This window comes from Ochotona curzoniae, unplaced genomic scaffold (assembly GCF_017591425.1).
Source record: "Ochotona curzoniae isolate NIBS_2020 unplaced genomic scaffold, NIBS_Ocur_1.0 contig_605, whole genome shotgun sequence".
Taxonomy (NCBI): domain Eukaryota; kingdom Metazoa; phylum Chordata; class Mammalia; order Lagomorpha; family Ochotonidae; genus Ochotona; species Ochotona curzoniae.
The window spans coordinates 4,377,829-4,400,295 of NW_024466491.1; the positions used below are offsets into that span (position 1 = coordinate 4,377,829).

General features: G+C 64.7%; 4 protein-coding genes across 4 annotated transcripts; 1 reads left to right on the forward strand and 3 right to left on the reverse strand.

Moving 5' to 3' along the window:
* Positions 1-5: 5 nt before the first annotated feature.
* Positions 6-8,345, reverse strand: PALM3 (paralemmin 3). Its single transcript, XM_040990235.1, has 8 exons — positions 8,305-8,345; positions 6,253-6,301; positions 5,050-5,130; positions 4,219-4,346; positions 4,040-4,124; positions 2,172-2,223; positions 450-2,041; positions 6-218 (listed from the first exon to the last, which is right to left on the reverse strand). The coding sequence occupies exons 1-8, from the start codon at positions 8,343-8,345 to the stop codon at positions 6-8; spliced, it is 2,241 nt and encodes a 746-aa protein (XP_040846169.1).
* Positions 8,346-11,824: 3,479 nt separating this feature from the next.
* MISP3 (MISP family member 3) lies at positions 11,825-13,519 on the forward strand. Its single transcript, XM_040990944.1, has 3 exons — positions 11,825-12,368; positions 12,810-12,883; positions 13,194-13,519. Exons 1-3 carry the CDS (start codon positions 11,825-11,827, stop codon positions 13,209-13,211), a joined length of 636 nt encoding a protein of 211 aa, XP_040846878.1. The 3' UTR covers positions 13,212-13,519.
* Positions 13,520-14,451: 932 nt separating this feature from the next.
* On the reverse strand, positions 14,452-17,624 carry CUNH19orf67 (chromosome unknown C19orf67 homolog). Its single transcript, XM_040990236.1, has 6 exons — positions 17,290-17,624; positions 16,365-16,509; positions 16,110-16,210; positions 15,827-16,012; positions 15,163-15,297; positions 14,452-14,833 (listed from the first exon to the last, which is right to left on the reverse strand). Exons 1-6 carry the CDS (start codon positions 17,622-17,624, stop codon positions 14,452-14,454), a joined length of 1,284 nt encoding a protein of 427 aa, XP_040846170.1.
* Positions 17,625-18,538: 914 nt separating this feature from the next.
* On the reverse strand, positions 18,539-21,843 carry SAMD1 (sterile alpha motif domain containing 1). The gene is made up of 5 exons (XM_040990815.1): positions 20,875-21,843; positions 20,041-20,341; positions 19,839-19,935; positions 19,639-19,750; positions 18,539-19,438 (listed from the first exon to the last, which is right to left on the reverse strand). The coding sequence occupies exons 1-5, from the start codon at positions 21,841-21,843 to the stop codon at positions 19,280-19,282; spliced, it is 1,638 nt and encodes a 545-aa protein (XP_040846749.1). The 3' UTR covers positions 18,539-19,279.
* Between the last annotated feature and the right edge of the window lie 624 nt (positions 21,844-22,467).

Sequence of the window (22,467 nt, forward strand, 5' to 3'; positions counted from 1 at the left end):
CGGGCTCACATCACTGCACAACACTGGCACGTCTTCTGTTTCGGGCCGGCCGCCCCTTGGCCCTCGCGGGGGGCAGGTGGCTCTGGCTGCCTGGCAGGTGCGTAGGTGGGCACTGGGTGGGCCCCAGGCCTTTCCTGCTGCAGCAATGGCTGGCGCTCCGAGGGCTGCTCTGGGGCTGCCTGGGCAAGGCGGCCAGTCTGCCTTGCCGCCTGCTCCTCCTGGGGCTGCAGCTGCTCCACCTGCTCCTCCTGGGGCTGCAGCTGCTCCACCTGCTCCTCCTGGGGCTGCAGCTGCTCCACCTGCTCCTCCTGGGGTTGCACCTGCTCCTCTTGCTTCTCCTGCTCCTCCTGGGGCTGCAGCTGCTCCACCTGCTCCTCCTGGGGCTGCAGCTGCTCCACCTGCTCCTCCTGGGGCTGCAGCTGCTCCACCTGCTCCTCCTGGGGCTCCACCTGCTCCTCCTGGGGCTCCACCTGCTCCTTTTGCTTCTCCTGCTCCTCCGGGGGCTGCACCTGCAGGGGCGGCTCAGCCTTGCTCACTTCCTCAGCCTGGGGCGGACTTCCTCCCCTGGAATCCTTCAGATCCGCTGCAGCCCCTTGCGGTGCTTCCTCCCCCAGCCCCTGCAGACCCTCCTCGCTTCCTTTCCCCTCCTCCGCCAGGGTCTCCTCCCCCAGACCGGCCCCCTCCCCTGCAGGCTCCTCCCTCGGTGGCCCCGCCCCTCTGCCTGTCTCCTCCCCCGGCGGCTCCGCCCCTCCCCTTGGCCCCTCCTCTCCTCCCTTATCCTCCCCTCCTGTCTCCTCCCCCAGTGGGCCCTCTCCTCCGGTTGTTCCCGCCCCCAGTTGCTCCGCCTCTTCATGTGACTCCGCCCCCTTTAGCTCCTCCTCTCTGCCTGGCTCCTCTCCCAGTGGCTCCGCCCTTCCACCCGGCTCCTCCTCCAGCTGCTCCGCCCCTCCTCCTAGTTCCTTCTCCAATGGCCCCGCTCCTACAATAGGCTCCTCCTCCAGCTGCCCCGCCCCCTCTATCGACCCCGCCTCCAATGGTTCCGCCCCTCCTCTCGGCCCCGCCCCGCCCCTCGGCTCCTCCTCCGAGGGCGTGGCCTCGGAGCCGCCCCACCCCGCCCTGCCGCCCCCCAGGGCTGGCTCCTCGGGGTGCAGGGGGGTCCCCGCCTCCCAGGCCTCCCCCGCCCCGCCGCCCCCCAGGGCTGGCTCCTCGGGGTGCAGGGGGGTCCCCGCCTCCCAGGCCTCCCCCGTGCCGCCCCCCAGGGCTGGCTCCTCGGGGTGCAGGGGGGTCCCCGCCTCCCAGGCCTCCCCCGTGCCGCCCCCCAGGGCTGGCTCCTCGGGGTGCAGGGGGGTCCCCTCGGGTCCAGCCCCCGCGCGCCTGCGCTCCTCCTCCCAGGCCTCCCCCGCCCCGCCGCCCCCCAGGGCTGGCTCCTCGGGGTGCAGGGGGGTCCCCTCGGGTCCAGCCCCCGCGCGCCTGCGCTCCTCCTCCCAGGCCTCCCCCGCCCCGCCGCCCCCGGGCCCCTCCAGCCCCTCCATCAGCAGCTCCTCCCAGTCCTCACTCAGCGTCACCCTGTCCACCCAGATGAAGGACCCGTCCTCTCCCACCGAGCCGCCCCGGGGGGCTCCTGCCTGGGGCGCCGCACCCGACCCCTCGCCCCCCACGCCCTCCCACACCACCTCCACAGCGCCCTGGTCCTGCCGCACCCAGGCCGGCGGCTCGGGGCTGCGGGGCTCCCTCCGCTCGGCCACGGCCTCCCGCACCACCTGCTCCACCTGCGCCTCCAGCTCGGCGCCTGTGGCCTCCGTGGCACTGTCCTCCGTGGCTCTCAGTCCCTCCCACACCACCCTCACCACCCCTGCCCTGGCCGGGCTGGGCTCTGTCTCCGGTGCAAGGCTGGCTGCCTGGCAGGGACCGTTGGCTTCTGGGACCTGCGTGGGCGCTGGTTGAACCTCAGTTGCCTCCTCCCTGGGCTCAGCCACGACGGCCTGTGGGGAGGCCAGAGGCTCCAGGGGTAAGGAGGCCCTCCTGTCCGCGGTCGCTTGGCCTGCGGAGGTCGTGGTGGGGGAGGCAGGGGAGAAGAGAGAGGAAAGATGAGATGGAGTGAGCAGGAACTGCCGGAACCCCAACCTCACTTGGGCTGCCACGTGCCTGGGGGCCAGGTCCCTGACACCCACCTGCCAGGCCTGTTTCCATCTCCATCGCTGGCTGGGAGAGAGGGCGCGGACCCTGTAGGGGCAGAAGGTGGGGTGGGAGGGGTGTGATTGGGCAAAGACATGCTCAGGGCCGGCCTGGTGCCCAGTAGCATGCCACCTGCCCCCCCCCCATAGACCTCCACAGCTCTCCTTGACCTGGAAGGCTAAATGCCCCCTCCCCCGCTGCTCCCTGTATACAGGAGGTGCCTAAGCAGTGCTGAGTTCTTGCAGCACAGCCCACTCTGCCAGCCACCAGGGTGACAGGGACACAAGGAGGAGCAGCAGTGTGTGGTGAAGGCACCCGTGGCTGCGTGGCCACACAGAGCATGAGCGAGTGAGGGGGAGGCAGAAGATGCATGGATGAAGGGGGTGGAAGCTGGGGCCCCTCCTTGAATGCTGAGTTGCATAACCGAAAGAGAGATCTTCCATCTGCTGGTTCACTCCCAAAATGACCACTTCAGCCAGGGCAGGGCTGGTCCAAAGCCAGGAGCCAGGAGCTCCATCCGGCTCTCCCACATGGGGCGGCAGGGGGTGGGGGAGGGAGGGCAGGGGTCCAGAACTGGCACCACCACTTACTGCCTCCCACAATGGGCATGAGCCCCAGGGCAGCAAGGGGCACACAGACACCTGCCCCTGCCCTCCCCTGCCCGCCTCCCTCAGAGAAGGTGTGTTGGAGAAGGTGGCATGAAACCCACCCTGGTGCGAAGGGCCAGCGAGTGCCAAGGGGCTGATCCTATCCATGCCAAAGCCTTAACAGGCTGTTTCTTCCTGGATGCAGCTGACATGCAGGGCCCTGCCTCCAGGAAGTCTTCCTTGAATGCCTCCATTTCAGACACCTTTGCTGTGTGCTCCCGCCCCCCACCGCCGACACACACTGCCATGCCCTCATGGACCCTCGAAAGACACCCAACTTCTCCTCCAAAGAGTGAGCTTGCTCATTTTGAGCTAAGATCACCCAGCATGCCTCAGAACCCCAACAGGGGCCGCCCACACGACACAGGTGTCTATCCCTGCCCCCCACATCTCCAACAGGCTCTTGGAACTAAGGCGAGACACCAGGGACAGCAGGTGAAGCTGCCGCCTGTAGTGCTGGCATTCCACATGCACGCAGGTTCGAGTCCTGGTGACTCCGCTTCCTATCCTGTTCCCCGCCAGAGTGCCTGAGGAAGCAGCATTGGAAGGCCCGGGTGTTTGGGCCCCTGCACCCACGTGGGAGACCCAGCTGGGGTTTCGGGCTTTTGGCTTCTGCCTGCCTGTTGTGGCCATTTGGGGAATGAATGAATAGCTGAAGATCTCTCTCTCCACGTAACTCTGCCATTTAAATCAACCAGTCAACCCATCGTTAAAACCACACAAGTATAAGAACCAGTCCTTAGGGGTGTGTCTGCTCACAAGAGCACCTTGTGACCTTCAAGGTCAAATCACAGGGCCACCTGCCCATGTCTCGGCGCCCTTCCCACTGTGCCCATCACAGCAGCCCCACCCCACGGTGGTCTGTCCCCTAAGGGACTGCCTGAGTCCCCACTCTGCTGCCCATTTCAGCTTCCTGTGTGCACCCTGGGAGGGGGCAGGGGACGGCTCCGGCCCTGGGGTCCCTGCCACCCACGTGGGAGTCTGGATGGAGCCCCCAGCTCCCACCAGCTTGCGCCTGGTCCAGCCCCAGTCATTACGGCTATCAGAGAGAAGACTGGCGAATAGAGAAGGTCTTCCTCTTTCTCTCAGTCTCTTTCATTCTGCATTTCAAATCAAGTCTCAAAAAAAGGCCACAGATGAATTCTCACACAGATCTAGCAGCTGAGCCAAGGTCCCTAACATCACAGTGCCGCTGCCCCCCCGCCACACCCCCTCACCTGCCGGCGCCAGGTGGGTCTCCCCCAGGGCTTGTGCTGGGCACCTGTAGAAGCACTCTGTAACAGCTGCAGCTGCGAATGGAGCCTGGCAGAGAGAACGGGGCTGGCTGGGAACCCTGAGCTTCCCCTGCCCGGCTGCCCCGCTCCCACCCCGAGGGCTGGGGCAGGGTCCCACTCACGTGAACAAGCTGTCTTCCAGCGTCTGGATGCGAGCCTGAGCCTGACCCTCTGGCGACTGGGGGTCTTGGGGGGCGGGGTCCTGGGTGGCCGTGCCATCCATGAGCCAGCGTTCACGGACAGACTTCCTCTGGACACGGGAGAGGGGACCAGGCTGGGCATGCGGACTCTCCCTCCTTCACTGCTCCCCCACCCCGTGCTGGAGACCCCATGGCTAGGGGCAGACTCTTTAATGCACCCATTTGCACCCAATCCCCCCCACACCCCAGATGGGGGTCCACGTCATTGTCCCCCAAGTGGGACACACCCCAACATGAGCAGTCCACAGCCCCCACCCATTCCCAGCAGGCCGGGGCAGGCACCCTCTGTCCCCCACCCCCTACCCCTGGGGACAGCCCTGCCTTGGCCATCCTTCAGGTGGGGGTGCGTGGACACTCCCAAAGTGACATCACTGTGTCTCCGCTGCCTTGCCTTAAAGCAGGACCCAGGCTCCCCGGGCACCTCCCCAGGGCGAAGACCAACACTTGTCCTGTCCCATCCTGTTCTCAAGGTGGTTCCAACGCAAGAGCCTCACCACCACCACCACCACCCCAGCCCTCCAAACCCTACCCTAGCCTGATCAGACCTCCCAGTTGGCCAAAACCGCACCCCACAACATGCCGGAGACCAACGCCTCCAGGTGCCAGCCCCTGCCCCACGCAGAAGAACAAAGCGTGTCGTCCCTACCTTGCCTCATCCCGGGCAGCTGCTTGCACAGACCCAAGCCGTCTCCCTCCCCGCTCCACCCGACCCCAGGTCAGCTAGCCCAAGGCCAAGGCCGCCGCGCCCCCAACCTTGAGCCGCTCCACGCGGAGTCTCTCCTCGTCCAGCTCCCGGCGCGCTGTGCTGATCTGCTCCTGCAGGCGTCGCTTCTCCTGCGCACACAGACGGCGGCGCCGAGCTGGACCGGGAGCCCCGGGCCGAGCGGGGCGGGGCCGGGCCTCCCCTCCCCGCCGCACCCGCCGCCGCGGGGGGCTCCCCGGGGACGGGGGCGCTGCGGAGGCGCTGACTCAGCAGCGCGCCCAGGGTTTGGGGGGCAGGGCGTGGCGGGGGCGGGGCCGGGATGCTGCGGAGGCCTCGCCTGCGCCCTGGAGAGGAGAGAGAGGTCTGGGGGTCTGGGGGTCGGGGGTGGGTGGGCGGGCCGGGAGCTGTGCTGCAGAGACGCGGTGGTCGAGCTGGAGGTGCTAGCGAGACGGAGAGACGGGGATCTGAGATGTGGGGGTACAACCGTGGGGATCCAAAAAAAAAAAAAAAAAAAACCGCGGGGTGTGCAGAGATGGGAGGGGCCGCGATGAGGTCAGAGAGGGGGTTGCGGAGGTGTGGATGCGTCGAGATGGGGTGCAAGAGCGGGATGCTGCAGAAATTGGGGCGCACAGCTGGGTTCAGAGAAAGGGGGTGCAGAGATGAGGTGTGGGAAAATTGGGGTGCACAGGTAGAGGCAGAAGATGGCATACAGGTAGGGTGGCAGTGGAGAATTGCACAAGTGGTTAGAAAGATGGGGTGCAAGTGGAAGTGCGGAAAGATGGGGTGTGGAAAACTGGAGTGCACAGGTGGAACCTATCCTGGGCCCCAGGATCAGGGGTCAGAATGGGAGAGACAAGGTTCAGGGAGAAAGAGTCCCAGAGGCTCAGGTCCCCAGGGAAAGCTGACCCCCCCAAAGGGTGGGGTCCACAAGAGGGAGAATGGGGGTGTTTGCAAAAGTCCGGGGTTGGGAACGGGGACTCTGGGTGACGCCTGTTCCACCAGGAGGGCAAGAAGAGCAGACCTTGCTATTCTGTGGGTACCAGTGAACCGGGAGAGGAATTTAGGGGTGCAGGGTGGAGGGCGCGCCTCGAGCAGGACCTGCAGCAGAGGGCGCGGTTCCCCGCTTCGCAGAGCTGGGTCTGAGTCCAGGGCTGGGGCGGCGGGGGGTAGTTGGAGACAGGGGTAGCTGCCAGTTTGGGGGTTCCCGGGGGGCAGGGCCGAGAGCCCCCCGAGGGTTGTGGGGTGTCACTTACGGCGATGACTTCCAGCCGTTGCCGGTAGAGGGAGCTCTCAGCCATGGGTCTGTTGGGGCGGGGTGGGGGTGGGAGAGGGGCTGAGGAAGGGTCTTTGGGGCTCCCTTTCCTCCTCCGGCTACCTCGGGAGAGCGCCCCTATCTTGTCCAACCAGGCAAAGCCCAGGTCCTGCCTCTGTCTCCCATGGGTGCTGAAGCAACAGCCCTGCCCACCCCACCCCACCCCACCCCACCTCCTCCCGCAGGTCTGTCGGCCATTGCTGTGTGTCTCTAGGTAATTCCATACCTTGTCTGGCCCCGGCGGCCCTGAGGAGGAAGAAGGGGGCCGCCAAACCCTACCATTGCCATGGCAACCCCAGTCCACCTTCTGTACTGGTCAACACAGCTCTCCCTAGGGGACAAGGGTCATCGGGTGTCTCTGCTGAGAGCCAGGGAACTGCAAGCTGGAGTAAGCAGGATCTTAAACATGTCACCCTGTCTCCCCTCCTCCTTCTCCAGCATTCCGATTTTCCGTCCCCCACCCATGCCTCGTGGGCTGGACGCTTTTCTGGCTGCCCCTGTAAGGTGTCCAGCCAGGCTGTTCCCTACCCGCCAGCCACGCGTGCCCGTGGTGTTTCACCTGCTCCCCCTCCCACACACTGCCCGCTGGGCCCCTGCTCCTGCTGGGTGAGCTTTCTCCGTGCCCCTCTGAGGCCTGGCCGCAGCACGGATGCGTAATGCACTTGCTATCTATAGGGTTCTAAGTGCCTCGTGGGGCTTCCGCTGGCTGCCCGCAGCCGCCGCGGCAACCCTGCCTCCCCCCTTCCTAACCAACCAACCGACACCATGTCCCTGCCCCGGAATGGACTCTGCCGGGACACGCAGGACAAAAATCTGCCAGCGCCTCGCGGTCAACCAGCTGCTCTTTCCAATGGGGGGGATTCCTGTCCCCATCGGACAGGCAGGGGAATAGGTGATAACAACAAAACACACACACACACAAAAGAAACAACCCGTCTGCCCCAGGTTGCCAGGTCGTGGACTCAAATTCCAACCTGATTCTTCAAGACCCCTCAGACCCTGCACCCCGGGAAATGGGGTGGGGTGCGGGCAGCCAGGGTGCCCAGGGTGCAGAGGCCAGCTCTGGGAGTCTGGTTGGGGCTGGGACCAAAGCCATAGCTTACGGAATGTCCCTGACCATAGATTTTGCGCCCTGGGGACACGCTGAGGTTCCCTCACTGCCCCCCCAACCCTGGGCTGTACCCCCCCCAGATGTAATCCTTCTCAGCCTCTTGCTTGGGGGCGGGCGCTGGGGTGGGGATTGGGTTCCCGTTGCTAGGCAACCATCTTTGTCCTTGGTGAATAATGCAAGGGGGGGGACCCAGAAAGGTGAGGGTATGGAATTGGGGTCCCTGGTATATGTGGAGGCGGAGGGCACTCTCAAGAGACCTCTGCAACCTGCCTCATCCCGTTAGCTTCACAGCAAACATCCTTGTATGTGCCGTGGGCAAGAGCCGATGGGCACACATGCACCCCGGGGCCAATATGAACTCCCGGACCCGGCCCGGCCGTCCTTAGCAGCTGCCTGTGGCTGGGTCACCAGCCAGGTCACCATCTTTCGCCCCTTGGAGGTTGTGGGCCAACCTCAGGCATGGCTCCTGTCCCCAACCCCGGGCCCTAAAGGGGGTTGGCGGAGTTCAGAGGAGCAGACGGACAAGAGGGACCCCCCCAACATTTGCCCCAGCCCCCACCTCCATCTCCTAGTAGCCCCACCCCCACTTCTCCCTCCTGCTGCCCCTCCCGGATGGACTTTGGGCGTCCAGCTACTGGCCAGTGGAAAATGCTCAAAGAAGAAGAAAAAGGGGGCGGGGGCAGGCTAAGGCTCCCACGGGGCAAGCAACAATGTGGAGGATCCTCTGGGGCTGGCTGGCCACCCCTCCATTTCCCTGCCACTCAGGGCAAACCAGCTGGAGCTCTTGGCTTCCTGGGCGAAGCCACAAGCCCCCCTCCTAGGCCCTGCTCCCACTGCCCAGCCTTCACCCCCACCTGCTGCCCAGGAACCCCAGGCACTTACACGCACATGGCTGGGGACCACAGCTGGCTCTGCAGCGTCATCTCTGCAGGTAGACCCACCTTGGGGTCCGCCAAGTTCAATTCCCTTTACCTGCCGGGCTGAAGTAGCACCTGCAGCAGTGGCCTCACCGACAGGGGTGGGGGTACCGAGGGTAGGCACTGGGAGAGCTGGTCTGGCTGGTTTGATTTGGGCCACTGGGAGAAGGAGGCGGTGGTGGAGGCAGGCAGTGGACAGGGTGGTGGTGGCCAGGGGGGCTGGGGGCTGGCTGGCAGTTTCTGGGGAGGCACTATCAGCTATCCTGATAAATTATTTACCAACCTCTGGCCTCTTTGCCGCACTCGGCGTTAACAGGAGCAGGAACACGCCAGCCAGTGTGTGGTGCTGGGGTGTGTGCGCCATGAGTGGTCACTCAGACCCCTCGGGGCCCTGCAGGGTCACCTGCTTGTGGACACTCCGACAGGCTGGCTGCCCTCTCTCTTCAGCCTCTCTTAGGGGACTGAGGGACAACTGAGCCCAGAAAGCCAGGATTGTGGGAACCAGGAGGCGCAGGCCCCAGGGGATGGCCTGGTCCTGGGGGTCACTTCCCCATCTGTGGAATGGGAGAGTCTGATCAAAGGCCCTTGGGGGTCCCAGACCCTCCTTAGATGGTGTAACAGTTACTGGGAGGTTCTAGAATAGATTAGACAACTTCTCTGGTTTTTTATTGTGGCCTGGTCTGTTCAGTCTCGTTCACTTCTTAAAAGATTTATTTATTTTTATTGGAAAGGCAGCCAAAATTTACCGAGACAGAAAGATCTTGCACCTGCTGGTTTAGTCTACAGATACATGCAATGACAGCCAGAGCTGAGCCGATCTGAAGCCAGGAGCCAGGAGCTCCTCCTGGTCTCCGACACTGGTGCAGGGTCCGAAGGCTGTGGGCCGTCCTCCACTGCTTTCCCAGGCCACAGGCAGGGAGCTGGATGGGAAATAGAGCAGTCAGAATAGGAACTGGTGCCCATATGGGATCCTGGTGCATGCAAGATGTGGACTTTAGCCGTTAGGCTGCTGTATTGGGCCCAGGAGAGCCGCTGATGCTTGCATGCCCATATTCCTTACCAGAGCACAGGTTCTAGTTCCGACTGCCTCCCATTCCATCCAGCTCCCTGCCTGTGGTCTGGGAAAACAGTGGAGGACGGCCCAAAGCCTTGGGACCCTGCACCCATGTGGGAGACCCGGAGGAGCTCCTGGCTCCTGGCTCCGGATCAGCTCAGCTCCGGCTGTTACAGTCACTTGGGGAGTGAATCATTGGATGGAGGATCTTCCTCTCTGTCTCTCCTCCTCTCTGTACATCTGATCTTGCAATTAAAAAAAACTTGTCTTTCCTCTCTATAAAGCTGCCTTTCCAATAAAAATAAGCAAAGCTTAAGAAAAACAAAAACAAAAAAAGCCAGAGAGACTGAGAGAAATGTGCTCCTCAGCGGTTTTCTCTGAAAGCACTCAACAGTCGGCTGGCCCGGGCTGAAGGCACGATGCAGGAACTCCATCCGGGTCTCCCCGATGGTTGACAGAAGCCCCAGAACCTGAGCTGGTGCCCCTGCTTGCTGGCCAGCGCCTTTACTGGGAGCTGGGGGCAGTGGCCAGCGCTGCAGCGTGGGATGCAGGGGCGCTCCCATCTCGTCACCACTGCCCCAGCATCTGCCCCTCGATTCTTGTATGTTACCAGCCTTCCCCCTCCCCTTTATTATTATGTTTTTGGTTTATTTTTATTTGAAAGGCAGATTTATAGAGCGAGGGAAAGACAGCCTTTCTGTCCGCTGTTTGTAACAGCCGGAGACAGCTGGGCAGGTTCAAAGCCAGGAGACAGGTGCTCGATGCATCATCGGCAGCGGAGACCCAAGGACTTGGGCCATCTTTAACATCTCGGGAGCATTAGCAGTGAGAGCCAGGTGGGAAATGGAGCAGCCGGGACTCGAACCCCGACAAGTCCATATGGGATGCTAGAAGCCTGAGTTGTAACTTCGCCACCTGGGCCTCAATGCTCAGGTTGTGGGCAGGAGAGAGACAGATTTCCGATGGGACCTACGGAGTCAGAGGGAGGAGGGTATGTCTTCCGGCTGGGATCCCAGAGAGGGGAGAGTTGAGAGGATGGAAGAAGGCAGAGCATTTGTCACGGGGGACCATGGGGCAGGGTGGCCACACAACTGGGTTGTCGGGGGGCTTCTGAGCCCCACAGCCCCTCTCCCCCAGTCTATCTCAGTCACTGTACTTCTGTGTTATCCCGGTGGCACCCAGCCAGCAGTCAGGATGGGTCCCTGGAGGTGGCCGTCCTGCCCTGGAACGTCAGGCGAGGCCCTGGTCACAGGGAGCCGCTCCCTTGGTGCAAGCAAGCCTGGACTCCTTCTGTCCCCAGCTCTGGGCCTCCCAGGCCGCCTGGGCCCAAGGTGACCCGCCTGGTAACCGTAACCACCCACCCAGCTGCGCGCCTCCGGGCTGCCTACGCTCGGTCGCCCCGGCAGGCTCGTGGGAGTCGTGGGGGCAGCATGGAGGCGGCTCCTGTCGCCCGGGTCCTGGAGGGGTTGTCGCTGACCGCCAGGTGGCAGCTGGGCCCCGGGGCGGTGGGTGGAGAGGGTCCCTGCTGAAGTTCTTGTTGGGTGGGCGCGGTCGTTTCTTGGCCAGTGCTGGGGGACACAGTTCTGCCTAAAAGGCTGGCCAGGCCACTGGGAGGATACGGCTCGCAGCGCGGGGGGGCCCCCATCCGTGTCCCCTCACCCTCAGCTAGCGGGCCCTCTTCCAGGAAGTCCTGCGGCCTGAGGCGACCTGGGGGACCCGCCAATCACCCCCGCCCCGAAGGCGTGGCCAGGGCGTGGCCAGCATCTGTGGGCAGGTGGAGGGCGAGGGGCGGTGCCCAGCCCTGGCCACTCCACCTCCATGGAGGAGGGGTGGGCATTCTCAGGGGCCAGAGGCGGGTCAAAGAAGCGGCCGGTGCGGGCGACGCCTTGGAACCGTGGGCGGCGGCGGCAGCCACAGGTGCGGCGCCCTAGCTCGGGGCACCCCTTTTCTCACACACACATATACCCGTGCCCGCCCGCCCCCCCGGCGCTGGCCGCGGAGGGTTTCTTCTAAGCTGTTCTTGACCCTGGACATCGAGGCCTCCGGGCCGGAGAGCGGAGCCCTGGGGTCGTCAGAAGCGCAGGGCCACGAGCCCCCCGGGCTGGACAACGAAGTTTCCTGGGAGCCTGCACTACAGCAGGACAGCGAGGTCCCCAGGTTGGATTGCGAGGTCCTCTCCGCAGAACAGGGCGCCGTGGAGACCCCAGAACCAGAGGGCGAAGGCCTGCGGCCATCAGCGGAGCCGGACGCCGAGTGTCCGGCGCCGGGTGCACCTGCGGCCTTGGACAGTCCTGGGCTACCCGAGGAGCCGGGTGCAGAGTTCGCGAGGCAGTGTCCACCTCTGGCCCCCGACTCGTGCTCCCCTGGGCCTGGGCTGGCAGCCCCCCAGGTGCTTGCGGAGGCTAACCCCCGGTGTCCCGGGCAACTGCTCATGGAGACCCCCATCGAGCGCGAAATCCGCAGGAGCTGTGAACGCGAGGAAAGCCTGCGCCGCAGCCGGGGCCTGAGCTCGAACCGCGCCGGCCAGGAACTGGTGGAGCTGCGCGTGCGGCCAGTGCTCAGCTTGCCTGGCCCAGGCCCCACGATCCCGCGTGCCCTGGAGCGCGCGCGGGCCGGCGCGCAGATGCAGCGCGACATCGAGCGCGAGGCTCATCGGCAGGCGGCGCTGGCGCGTCCCGCCACCCCAGAACCGTGCGCCCCACTACCCCCTCCGCCGCCGCCGCCTCCGCTGGGCCAGCTCAAGCGCTTCTTCGAAGGGGTGGCTGGCGGTACCCCGGCTGCGGAGCCCGGAGGCCAGCCGCGATCGGCTGTGCAGGGCCGGGCGCCCGTGCTGGCCCGCGCTCCGCCGCCGATGGCGCCGTCGCTGCTGGAGCTGGAGGTGCGCGAGGTGCACGCGCGCGAGCAGGAACTGCAGCGCCAGCGGCGCAGCATCTATGGCACCGCCGACTTCCAGGAGCCCTCGCCCAGCCTCACCGGTAAGCCGGGGGACTCCGGCCTTGGGCACCGACTGCCTGACTCCAGCGAGGCTTCCTCTTGCCTCCTCCGTCTTTTCCTTTGGGGGGGGGGGAGAGGAGGCGGTCCATTGGTCAGGCTCCCCTCCTCCTCTCAACTCTGAGTCTCTTGCCCACTAACTTCCTGCCTGGGACCTCGGGCTTCCAGATTGGCACCACGGAAGGGATGGGGGATGCTAGCCCTGGCGGGGTTCAGCCCCCTCCCCGTAACTGCTCTGTGCACTTTGATTTGCCTGTCCACTGCGGGTTCCCAAGGCTGGGCGGAGGCGTCCGCGGGGTGGAGGTGGTGAACACCTGTGTGTGTTCTAGGGGCGCGGCCGGCTTCTTTTCGTTCCGGCCGCCTCTAGCTGGTGGGGGTAGAGAGTTGGGGCTGGGCCTCGCTAAGCGACCCTTCCCGCCCCGCAGCGAGCAGGGGCGACGGCAAGTTGGCGGTGATCTGGCCACCCCGAAGAAAGGCCTCGGAGAATGGCTTGGAGCAGGTAAGCATCCCCTTTTCCAGTCCTTCCCTCTTCCCCTACCATGTACCCGCCTCACCGCAGCACCAGGAAACCAGGTGCGCATCGCGGCCAGGTGCGCATCGCGGCGGCCACCTCTCTCCTCCCCACTCAAAAAAAACCACTGCACTGCCTGCCAGGACTGAAACGTTACACGGGGCTGGGGGCCTGGAAGTGGGGACAGAGGGCCAGAGAAGCGACAGAGGCAGCGGTGGTGTGGTCCTGGGACCTACACCTCCACTTCACTGAGCATCCAGCAGCCGCCTGCTCTGTCCACCCCCACCCCTGCCTCCAGGAAGAGCGCAAACCCTGAGGCTTAACCCTCCGCCGGAAGCAACAGACGCGTTGCAGGACAGGACCTGGGCAGCGTCCAGAGGGCTCCAGTCCTGTGTGCCCGTGTAGGAAAGAAGAACTTCACCAGAGTTCTTGATGTCCACTCCAGGACAAAGAGGCCAGCAGCCCTGACGCACCACCGTGGGAACTGCCCCAGCCATTCCAGCCCCTCCTGGGGGGCGCAAACTTAACCACTTGCTGTCTACATACACCCAATGCAGCTGGCCAGGGGTCACTGCCTTGGCCCCCTGCCTGTGTCCCACCCCCCCATAAAGCCCCTCCTCTCTGGGAAGGCGCAGCCTGTGTGGTTTTTTTTTTGGGGGGGGTGAGGGGTTCTCTGCAGGTGGTTGTGCTGGGGGTAGGGGAGTGCGCGCGCACGGCGGGATGGGGAAAGGCCAGTGCCCGGGGCGGCAGGAGGCGCCCGCCCGGCGGAATGTGGAATGCGCCCTTATCGTCGGCCCGCCCGCCAGGCCCTGCAGGTCCTCCAGCCTCCTGGCGCTGCGGGCGGGCGGGCGGGCGCAGAGTTCTTCCCTGGTGACTCGCTCTACTGGACTGCAAGTCCACTGCGCGTCCACTGACGCCAGGGGCCCAGCAGGAAAAGCTGGGCGCTGCATCCAGGTCACCAGGGCACAGACACACCGGTTGCCCACACACACACCCCAGCTGCCCCACGCCCTGCTGATGTGCCTGGAAAGTCACAGAACATGGCACCCCAAGTGCTGGGGACCCTACAGCACCCTGGTCCAAGCCCGCTGTGGGGAGAATGAACTTGTGGATGGGAGATCCAAAACCAGGAGACATGGCGACGCGCCCAAGGGGTCCAGCTCGCCCCGCAGCTTCCGCAGTCCCCGCCCCAAGCCAAAGTAGGATGCTGCTTAGGAACTTTAACCTGGGGATCCCCCCCGACCCCCTAAGGAGCACCACCTGTCTGCGCCCCAGCCCCCCGCCCCGAAACTCCAAACCAGGAAGTCAAGCCTGGGCTCCGTCGGCAACGGGTCGCTCATCCTGGAGCATGTTGGGAAATGTAGTCTCCTGGTGAGCACCACGCACTTCCGGGTCACGGCCGGGAAAGGGCGTGGATGGGGCCCCAGCCTCTTCCTCTCTAGCGCGCGTCGGATTTCCCCGCGACCCTAAAAGCGGGGCTTGCTGGGTTCCGGTTGTCGACAAGACGGCCGCGACACTTCCTTTTTTTTTTTCTGAATATATTTTTTAAATGCCTCTCACAAGCGCCTCGACGCATGCGCAGTGCCTTCCTCGGGCTCTCCGGCTGCGACCGCTTCCCCTCCGACTACATCTCCCAGAAGGCCGCGCGCTGAGGCGGTGGGCGTGGCCTCCCCCGTCCCCCCAGCACCCCCACACACACAGTCCGGGGAGTTGGCGGGTGTCTGGGCTGTTTCCCTCCCTAACCCCCCACAACAACCCCAATGGCAACCCCAAAGGCTCAAGGCCCCCGCGCGGCCTCCTGCGCCGGGAGGCCCGAGCGGGCTGGCCTGTCCCGTGAGGATCTGCACCAGGAGGTCGGTGGCCAGCGTGTGCGAAGGCTCCTGGAAGCCGATGGTCAGCAGCTGCTGGTAGTCTCCAAGTGGCTGTGGGCACAGGATCCTGGAGGGACAGGAAGAAGGGAAGACAGGCGGGGCACCCTCCACACACACACACACACACCCCAAGAGCGCTTCCTCAGCTTGGGGAGGTGGGGCGTGGCCAGCCTCCCTGGGGAGAGAACTTTTCCTAGTTGGTGTCCAACTTTACTTTTTGCCAGTCACCCTGCTGGCTGTGTGGGTCCTGGAGCAGGTGCCTCACCGCTCTCTGGGAGCCCAAAGAACGTCCAGACTCCAGAGGTGGGGTGTGCTGGGAGCAGGGGGCACCCTAATAGACCACCTGGGAGAAGGGAGGCCCCCTCCCTGCCAGCGCCCCAGTTTATCCTGCCCTACCAGGAGCACAGGTCGTCATCGGGCGGTCCCAGGTGCACCCAGCGGCCGATGGACCACAGCTTCTGGATCTGCGGGCACGAGCTGGCCAGACTTTTGCCGGACTCTTCCCACGTGTCTCGGTAGCAGAGAAAGTAGCTGGAAAGGCAGACAGGCAGGCAGGCAGGCGTGCCTCAGGGGTCGGTCCCACCCAGCCACTTGGGGGTGGGGGAACGGGCAGCGCTTGGTGGCATAGGTCTGCGTATGGCTGCTGGTTCGAATCCTGGGTACTCCACTTCCCATCCAGCTCTCTATTCTTGCTCGGAACCCCAGAAAGACAGCAGGCCATGGCTTGAGAGCTTGGGGGTCCTGCTGCCCACACAGGGGAGACCTGGAGGAATGGCTCCTGGCTGGCTCCTGGCTGCAGCCTGGCCTAGCCCCTGAGTGATGTGGCCATTTGGGGGGAAGCTTGCTCTGTCTCTCTCTCTCTGTAACCCTTTCGCACATATAAATCTTTAAAACACCCATATTTCAGAGTTGGGGCTAAAATTTGTGAGGCAGAGCTGTGACCTAATAGCAAGGCATTTTCTATCTGCTACGATACTAGAATTTTGATTTTGATGGGTGGGTGGCTTTTCTGAGTCTTGGGTGCCCTCACTGACCGCCGCCAGCCCTCTCTCGCACTCACTAATCCACATGGGGTTCTTGCCGCTGGCCCCTGGGCTGTAGAAAGGTCTCCAGGTTCCATCGCATCTTCTTGTAGAGGAATCTGGGGAAACGGCTGGCTGTGTAGGCGGCCGGGGCGCAGTACCGGAAGATGGCCACTTCATGAAAGGGGCTGATGGAGAAGCGCCCGCAGAAGAAGCAAGAAATACTGCAGGCCAGGAGAGGGGCAGAGAACGAGGGTGGGTGGCGTGAGGTGGGGGGCAGTGGCCCTCCCTCCCCTCCCGCCCACCCCTTCGCCCAGTGACCTTAAAGGATCTGTTTGCTCCAGGCTCACGAAGCCAAAGGAAGCATACAGAAGGATCAGCTGCTCCAGGCGCAGGGTCAGCTGCTGCGAGATTTCCAGAAACTGCCAGCAAGAGGGTGTGTTGTAGGGTGAGGGTACACCCGCAGGAGCGACCCACACCACCCCTTTCCCTCCCGCCCCCCACCATCCCCGGGGCGGATTGTGGGACGTGGGACGGGATGGGGAGTTTAGGCAAAGCGTACACGCTACAACACACCTTCTTTCGGACCAGCTCCTGCAGGCCCCCGAAGATGGGAGGAAAGCTCCTGGCTGAGGCCTCCAGGTACAGGAAGTAAGGCTGACACATCTGCAGGAAGGTGGGCATGGCCTTGGCCAGCTGTCCCTTTTGCACTCGGTCCCTGCTACGGAGAAGAGACATAGGTGGCTGGTGGGTGCTCTCACCCATTCGCAAAGACACACCCGTCGCCCTGGCCGGCCCACAGCGCCACATCCCCTTGGCCTGGAACAGGTGTGAAAGTGCCAGCACCTGCGCCCTCCAGCTTGGCTCCCTCAGCCGCCTGCTGGGCGCTGGCCAAGAAACCGGAGACATTAGGGAATCACAGCTTCCTCCAGGCGCCCCCCCCGTTGGTTTTTTTTGAGGGGGGCCGAGAGGGGGTGGAAAAATTGCCCGAGCCTTTCATGGTGTCGCCAGGTTAAAACCACCACCCGTCATGCCAGGATATCCGAGTCCCCGGATGCTTTACTTGCTAACACAGCTAGGGAAACAGCCGACAATGGCCCAAGAGCTTGGGCCTGTGCGGCCAGCATCCCCTAACCCCAGCATGGAAGGCCGGGAAGTTCCTGGCTCCTGGCTCCGGCCTGGCCATTTGGAGAAAAGTGAACCAAAGGGTGGAAGATCTTTTTATTTTTCATTTCTCCCCCTACTATACATTGAAAAAAAACAAACCAAAACAACCCTAAAAGTCTGAAGCTAAGGCTTTGAAACCAACAGCGTCCATCTTGGCGACACGCTAGGCCGGGTACCTGTCCCTACCTACCCCCTACCCATCAGTCCCACAGCGATTCTCTGAGGTGTCACTTTGGGGATTCAGGACCTGGGTGGTGTGTGAGCTGCCTGCCGCTCCTCTCACCCCACAAGTCCCCACCGTCAGGGATGGGGGACTGGCCCCCCGGGCCATTACCTGTACAGTAAGTAGCTTTGAAACTCGTCCGCTTTCTTCAGTAGATAGCGCAGTTGTTCGATGATGGGGCTGAACAAGGTATCCAGGGGCAGGCAAGGGACAGCTGGGCCAGGGCCGGAGGTCAGAGCCTCCTCCGGGGAAGGAGTGCAGGTGGGCGGCTCCAAGAGCAGGGGGCTGTCTTTGGGCACCTGGTCGGGGGATGGGAGCCACTGGGGGTCCTTGCAGGGCTGCGGCGTGGCCTTCCGGTCCTCCTGGTCTTCCTCTCTGGCGTTGGAGATGGGCGTTTCGTCAGACTCCATGGGCAGGGACTCCAGGAACCACTCTGCCGTAGCCATGGTGGGTGGGTTTGAGTGGTAGTGGGGGCTTCGACCTCTCTTAAATATGGGACCCGCCCTAGGGAGTGAAGCCCAGCCCTTCTCCTCAACCGCGCCGCCCTACAGCCCCGTGCGCTCTGACAGGTTTGCCTTGTTTAAATCTCAGCCGGCGGGGGTCGCAGCGTGCGCGCGGGGCGCGTGTGCTGGCTTAGCCCATGCTCGCTGGGGGGGGGGGTGCCGCCTGGGAAGCTCGCGTCTTGGGGTGCCAGTGGAGCCAAGGGTGTGCACCCACAGCCTTCTCTGTCTCGGTGGCCCAGGTGAAGGCACCCCTTCCCTCCCTCCACGCTGGAATGGGTGCACTTGAGGCCTCGTGGTTGTGGTTAATAGGACTTGGTGCCGGACCTAGCTGCTATCCGTACGTCAAGTGGGGAAGGGGAGCGGAAGCCTTCGCCTACGCGGCGATCTCATCCGGTAGCGCAAAGCTCCTATGGGATCGGAAGTCTTGCAGATCCCATAGCAAGGTGGTCCCAGAGCAGCACCACGCCCCCACCCCAGTAGCTTGGTTGGCAGCGCGAAGCTGCCGTCTAAGGAGCTCAACACCGCTGTGGGACGCCGCCAGCCCTTGGCCGTGCTGGGCCAGGTGCCTGGTCAGTCCGGTGGGATTTTAGGAGCCCACTTTTTGACCTCGCGCAGCTGCCACGGACACAGCGCCTTGTAGAAGTTGCCAGTTACCTGCTGGGGGTAAACTCATCAAGGGACACCCCACATCCTGCCTGGGGTGCCAGGACGCTGCCAAGCCCAGCCCAGCCCATGTCCCCCCAAGGCAGGGGGGACCTTCTCCCAGCTTGATCCCAGACCATGGAGGGAGCCCTGTCACTCGCCACGTGTCCCCTTCCTCCACCCCATTCATAAAAACATGGGGGACTCCATGGCTGAGGTTTTGCTTTTTTTTTTCTTCCTTTTTCTTTTTTTAAAATTTTATTTAAAAAAACCCTTGGTGCAATATTAAAAAGCGACACAGCCAGCTGGAGCAAACAACAAACCAATAGAAAAACGAAAAGGAAGGCCGGGGGAAAGACACAGAACCCTCACCCTCCGCACCCCACAATCCCACCTGTCCCCCCCAAAACTCCATCCAGGGGGCTGGGAAGCGTGGCGGAGGTGAGGGGAAGGCCACGCCCCCACCCCCCAAAACCAGAAAAACAAAACATACATACACACACATATATATATATAAAACACCCGCTGGGCTGAAGAGTTGGGAAATGCAGGGCGGTTCCTGCATCCCAATTTTTTTCTTTTTTCTTTTTAAAAATGTCCTGGGATGGGAAAGAGGAGTGATGACCTCCTTGCATGGAGCGGGAGATGATGGTTTCTGGGGGACGGGGAGAGAAAGGGGCGCCAGTCTCAGTCCACATCCACACGCAGAGTGGGGCAGGTCCAGAGGGGAGCAATGCTGACTCGAGCCGGGAGCGGGGGTGCTGCACCCCCTCTGATCATTAGAATCTGCCAGAAGAGCTCTGGGTTATGTCCGTCCAGCTCCCCAACAGCCCCCTTGGGGTCCAGTTCCTGGACTCCGGGGCGGTAGGGGTGGGCGTGGGGGGCTGGGAAAAGTCCTGGAGGGTTGGAATGGGTCCCAGGGGGTGGTGGCAGTGGAGGGGGCTCGTGTGTGCAGCTCAGCCTAAGAAGCCGTCGGGGTCGTCGTCCTCAAAGTGGCCCTGCTGTAGCACCTTGATGTGGTGCTCATAGATTTTCAGGGCGGGTCCCAGGCGGATGGACAGGCCTGTGAGCACGTCGGTGCGCTGCATGAGTAGCAGAGACTTGCCGTCGATTTCCTGAGGCCAGAGGGGGTGGAGGGAGGAGTTGGAGAGGCACAGAGGGGGAGAAAAGAAAAACAAACCACCAGCTCAGCGGAGGCTAGAGGCCACCTGTGTGGACGCCCTGGGCACCTGCGCCTCGCGCCCCCCGCACAGAAGCCCCAGGGTCAGTGTGCAAAGCCGAGGGGAGTTGGGGGGGGTGGGGGTGCAGCACGAACCTGCTCTTGGAAAGCCGTGGCCTGCTCCGGGAATCCCGCCTCGGTGAAGTACTCCACGACATCCATGACGGTCCACTCCACCGGGTCGGCTGGCTTCTCCTTGCGCCCGACTCTGCGTGCCAACAGGGGTCACCGTGAGCCCGTACAGCTGCGCCCTGCACCACGAGCCCCCTCACCTCCATCACTCCTCCGTCACTTACGGGCAGCCGAAAGGGGTCCCCTCGGCCCCAGGGAGGGCTGGCTTCCCAGGGGGTAAAGGCACGGGAGACGGGGAATCGGGCCCGGTGGCCACAGAGGCTGCAGAGAGCAAAGAACAAGACCCAACATGGGGTTGACACAGGCATGCCCTGTGTGCGTGGTTGGGGAGGGGGCCGCGCGCAGGCGAGGTGGGGGCACGCTCACCTGATCCCCCCTCCTTGCTCAGGGCTGCCATGGAGAACACCTGGCGGGTACCGGTGCCCGCGGCCGGCGCCCGCCCTTCCTCCTGGCCCGGGTGTGGACCGCAGGGGGACCATTCCTTGGCGCGGTCTTTGGCGCTCTGAGGGCCGCGCTCGCCATTCAGCTGCTGATGCTGCGCGCCCGCGGGACGGTCCATCTCGGGCACTTCGGAGCCCTCGGAGGCGTCGTCGTCTTCATCCTCATCGTCTTCGTCGTCCTCCTCCTCTTCCTCATCTTTCTCAAGCCCTCGCTCGTCTCCACCTCTCTGAGGGTCGCGGGGTGGGGTGGGGTGGGGTAGGGGGTAAGCGTGCGCCGCAGTTTCAGCGATACTTCTCCCCACCCTAATCCGGGACTTCCAAAAAAAAAAAAAAAAAAACAACAAAACCCTGAGAAGCCCGGCCCAGGGACCGCGCGCCCGACGCCACCTCCAGCCAAGAACAACGCGGACCAACTTTCCGGCGCGTTCATCGCGTGCCAGGCGCGGTGCACGGCCGGCCCCTCCGCGAGTGAGATCCGCCGCTCCCCACCCCCCACCCGCCAAAGTCGTTCAACAACCCCAAGGGGTCGCTACCGGGGGTGGGGGTGGGGGTGGGCGGGAAGCCTCTGCCGGTTACGGCGGAGTAAACTGAGGCTGGCAGACATGAAGTCACTTGCCAAGGTCACCACGCGCCAAACCCGCAGCCCACGCGCACCCAAGCTCCAGCTCTCCCGGGACTCGCGTTCCTCCCCAACCCCCGCCACCAACTTGGCCCGCACCTGCCCCACCGCACGGCGTCCCCCTCCCCGCGGCGCGCTCACCTTGCTCCGCGCGGCGCGGGCGTTGGCGGCCGGAGGCGCTCGTCCGGGCCTGTCCCCGCGGGGCAGCGCAAGCGCTCCGAGGCGGGTGCGCTCCAGGCGGCCCCGTGCCGCCGCTTCTTCCTCCAACAGCCCCTGCACGCGGCCGCGGGTCAGGCGACCGCTGGCGCCGCCGCTGCCCCCGAGGTAGCGCACGACTTCCCGCAGGCTCACGGGCCGCGCCGGGCCGCCGGCCCGCGCCGCGCCCCCCTCCGGCGGCTGAGGCTGCGGCGGCGGCGGCGGAGGCTGCTGCTGCTGCTGCTGCTGTGGCGGCGCCGGCGGCTGTGGCGGCGGCGGAGGCAGCGGCGGCTCCCGGGCGGCGACGGCGGGCGGCGGGGCGCGGCGCGGGCCGGCCACCGGCGGGGGAGCGGCGGGCGCGGGCGGCGGCGGCGGCGGCGGCGGCGCGGCCAGGGGCGCGGCCCGCTGCGCGCGGGGGCCCGGTTGCGCGGGGCCGGGCGAGGGGGGCGCTGTGGCGGCGGCAGCGGCGCGGGGCGCCCGGGCCGGGGCGGCGGCGACGGGCGCGGGCGGCGGCGGCGGCGGGGCGGGCGTGGGCGGCGGCGCGGCGGCGGCGGCAGCGGGGCCCCCGCGGGGGGCGCGCGGCGGGGCCGGCGGGGTGGCTCCGCGCCGGGGCGGCTGGACGCGCGCCGCGTTGCGGTAGGAAATGCTCCCCTTGTAGCTGACCCGGAGCACGGCGCGCTGCTGGATCAGTTTCTCGAGCTCGGCGCGCGTGCGCTCCGGCTCCGGGCCGTGCCGCCGCCGCACCATCCGGCAGATGCGCTCCAGGTCCGGCCGCGCCTTGCGCGAGCGCAGCGAGTCGATGGTGTCCAGGATCCACTCTTGGTAGTGCGGGGAAGCGGCGGACGACGAGGTGGCGGCCGCCGTGGTGGCGGCGGCCGCCGTCTCCGGCGGGGGTAGGGCCGGGGGCCCCGCCATGCCTCCCGCCCGGCCCGGCTGCACCGTGCGCGCTGCCTCCCTCCCAGCGCGGCGCCCCCCTCCCCGGCTCCCCTCCCTCCGCCGCTGCCCGCCTCCTCCGCCTCCCCCCCCGGGGGGCGCAGCGCCTCGGCGGAGCGGCGGCGGCGCTGCTGTTTCTTTGCAAAAAAAAAAGAGAGAGAGAGAGAGGAAAAAAAAAACTGAGAGAGAGAGAGAGAGAGAAAGAAAAGAGAGAGAAAAAAAATATGCACACACTCACTCACTCGCTCGCTCGCACGCACGCACACACAGAGCCGCTTGTGCTGGGCGCGCGCGGGGCCGGGGCTGCGCGGGAGGAGGGGAGCGCGGCGCGGCCGGCCCCTCCCCGCCGCCGCCGCCGCACGCGCGCCCTGCGCCCGGGACACTCCGGCCCCCCTTCCTTCCCTCCCTCCTCCTCCTCCTCCCCGCCGCCCGCCTTCCTCCCACCCCCACGCGCCCGCTTTTAAGGTGGAGCCCGGGGCCCCCCGCCCGCCCCCTTTTTTTTTTTAATTTTTTTTTTTTTTTTTTTTTTTTTTTACCCTGCGCTCGCGCTCACTCCGGCTCGCTCCGGCCCCCCCTTACAACTCCCGCGCGCTTTTTAAGGAGGCG

Excerpts from the sequence above, each read along its gene's own strand:
- PALM3 (XM_040990235.1), bottom strand. The coding sequence starts at position 8,345 with ATGACGCTGCAGAGCCAGCTGTGGTCCCCAGCCATGTGCGT. Across the intron at positions 5,131-6,252 it reads AACGGCTGGAAGTCATCGCC|GAGAAGCGACGCCTGCAGGA; the intron begins GTAAGTGACACC and ends CTGTGTGCGCAG. Across the intron at positions 4,347-5,049 it reads TCCGCGTGGAGCGGCTCAAG|AGGAAGTCTGTCCGTGAACG; the intron begins GTTGGGGGCGCG and ends TCCCGTGTCCAG.
- MISP3 (XM_040990944.1), top strand. The coding sequence starts at position 11,825 with ATGGAGACCCCCATCGAGCGCGAAATCCGCAGGAGCTGTGAACGCGAG. Across the intron at positions 12,369-12,809 it reads GCCCTCGCCCAGCCTCACCG|CGAGCAGGGGCGACGGCAAG; the intron begins GTAAGCCGGGGG and ends CCCGCCCCGCAG.
- CUNH19orf67 (XM_040990236.1), bottom strand. The coding sequence starts at position 17,624 with ATGGCTACGGCAGAGTGGTTCCTGGAGTCCCTGCCCATGGAGTCTGAC. Across the intron at positions 16,013-16,109 it reads GAGCAAACAGATCCTTTAAG|TATTTCTTGCTTCTTCTGCG; the intron begins GTCACTGGGCGA and ends CCTGGCCTGCAG. Across the intron at positions 15,298-15,826 it reads CAAGAACCCCATGTGGATTA|CTACTTTCTCTGCTACCGAG; the intron begins GTGAGTGCGAGA and ends CTGCCTTTCCAG.
- SAMD1 (XM_040990815.1), bottom strand. The coding sequence starts at position 21,843 with ATGGCGGGGCCCCCGGCCCTACCCCCGCCGGAGACGGCGGCCGCCGCC. Across the intron at positions 19,751-19,838 it reads GGGACCCCTTTCGGCTGCCC|AGTCGGGCGCAAGGAGAAGC; the intron begins GTAAGTGACGGA and ends GTTGGCACGCAG. Across the intron at positions 19,439-19,638 it reads CCACGGCTTTCCAAGAGCAG|GAAATCGACGGCAAGTCTCT; the intron begins GTTCGTGCTGCA and ends CTCTGGCCTCAG.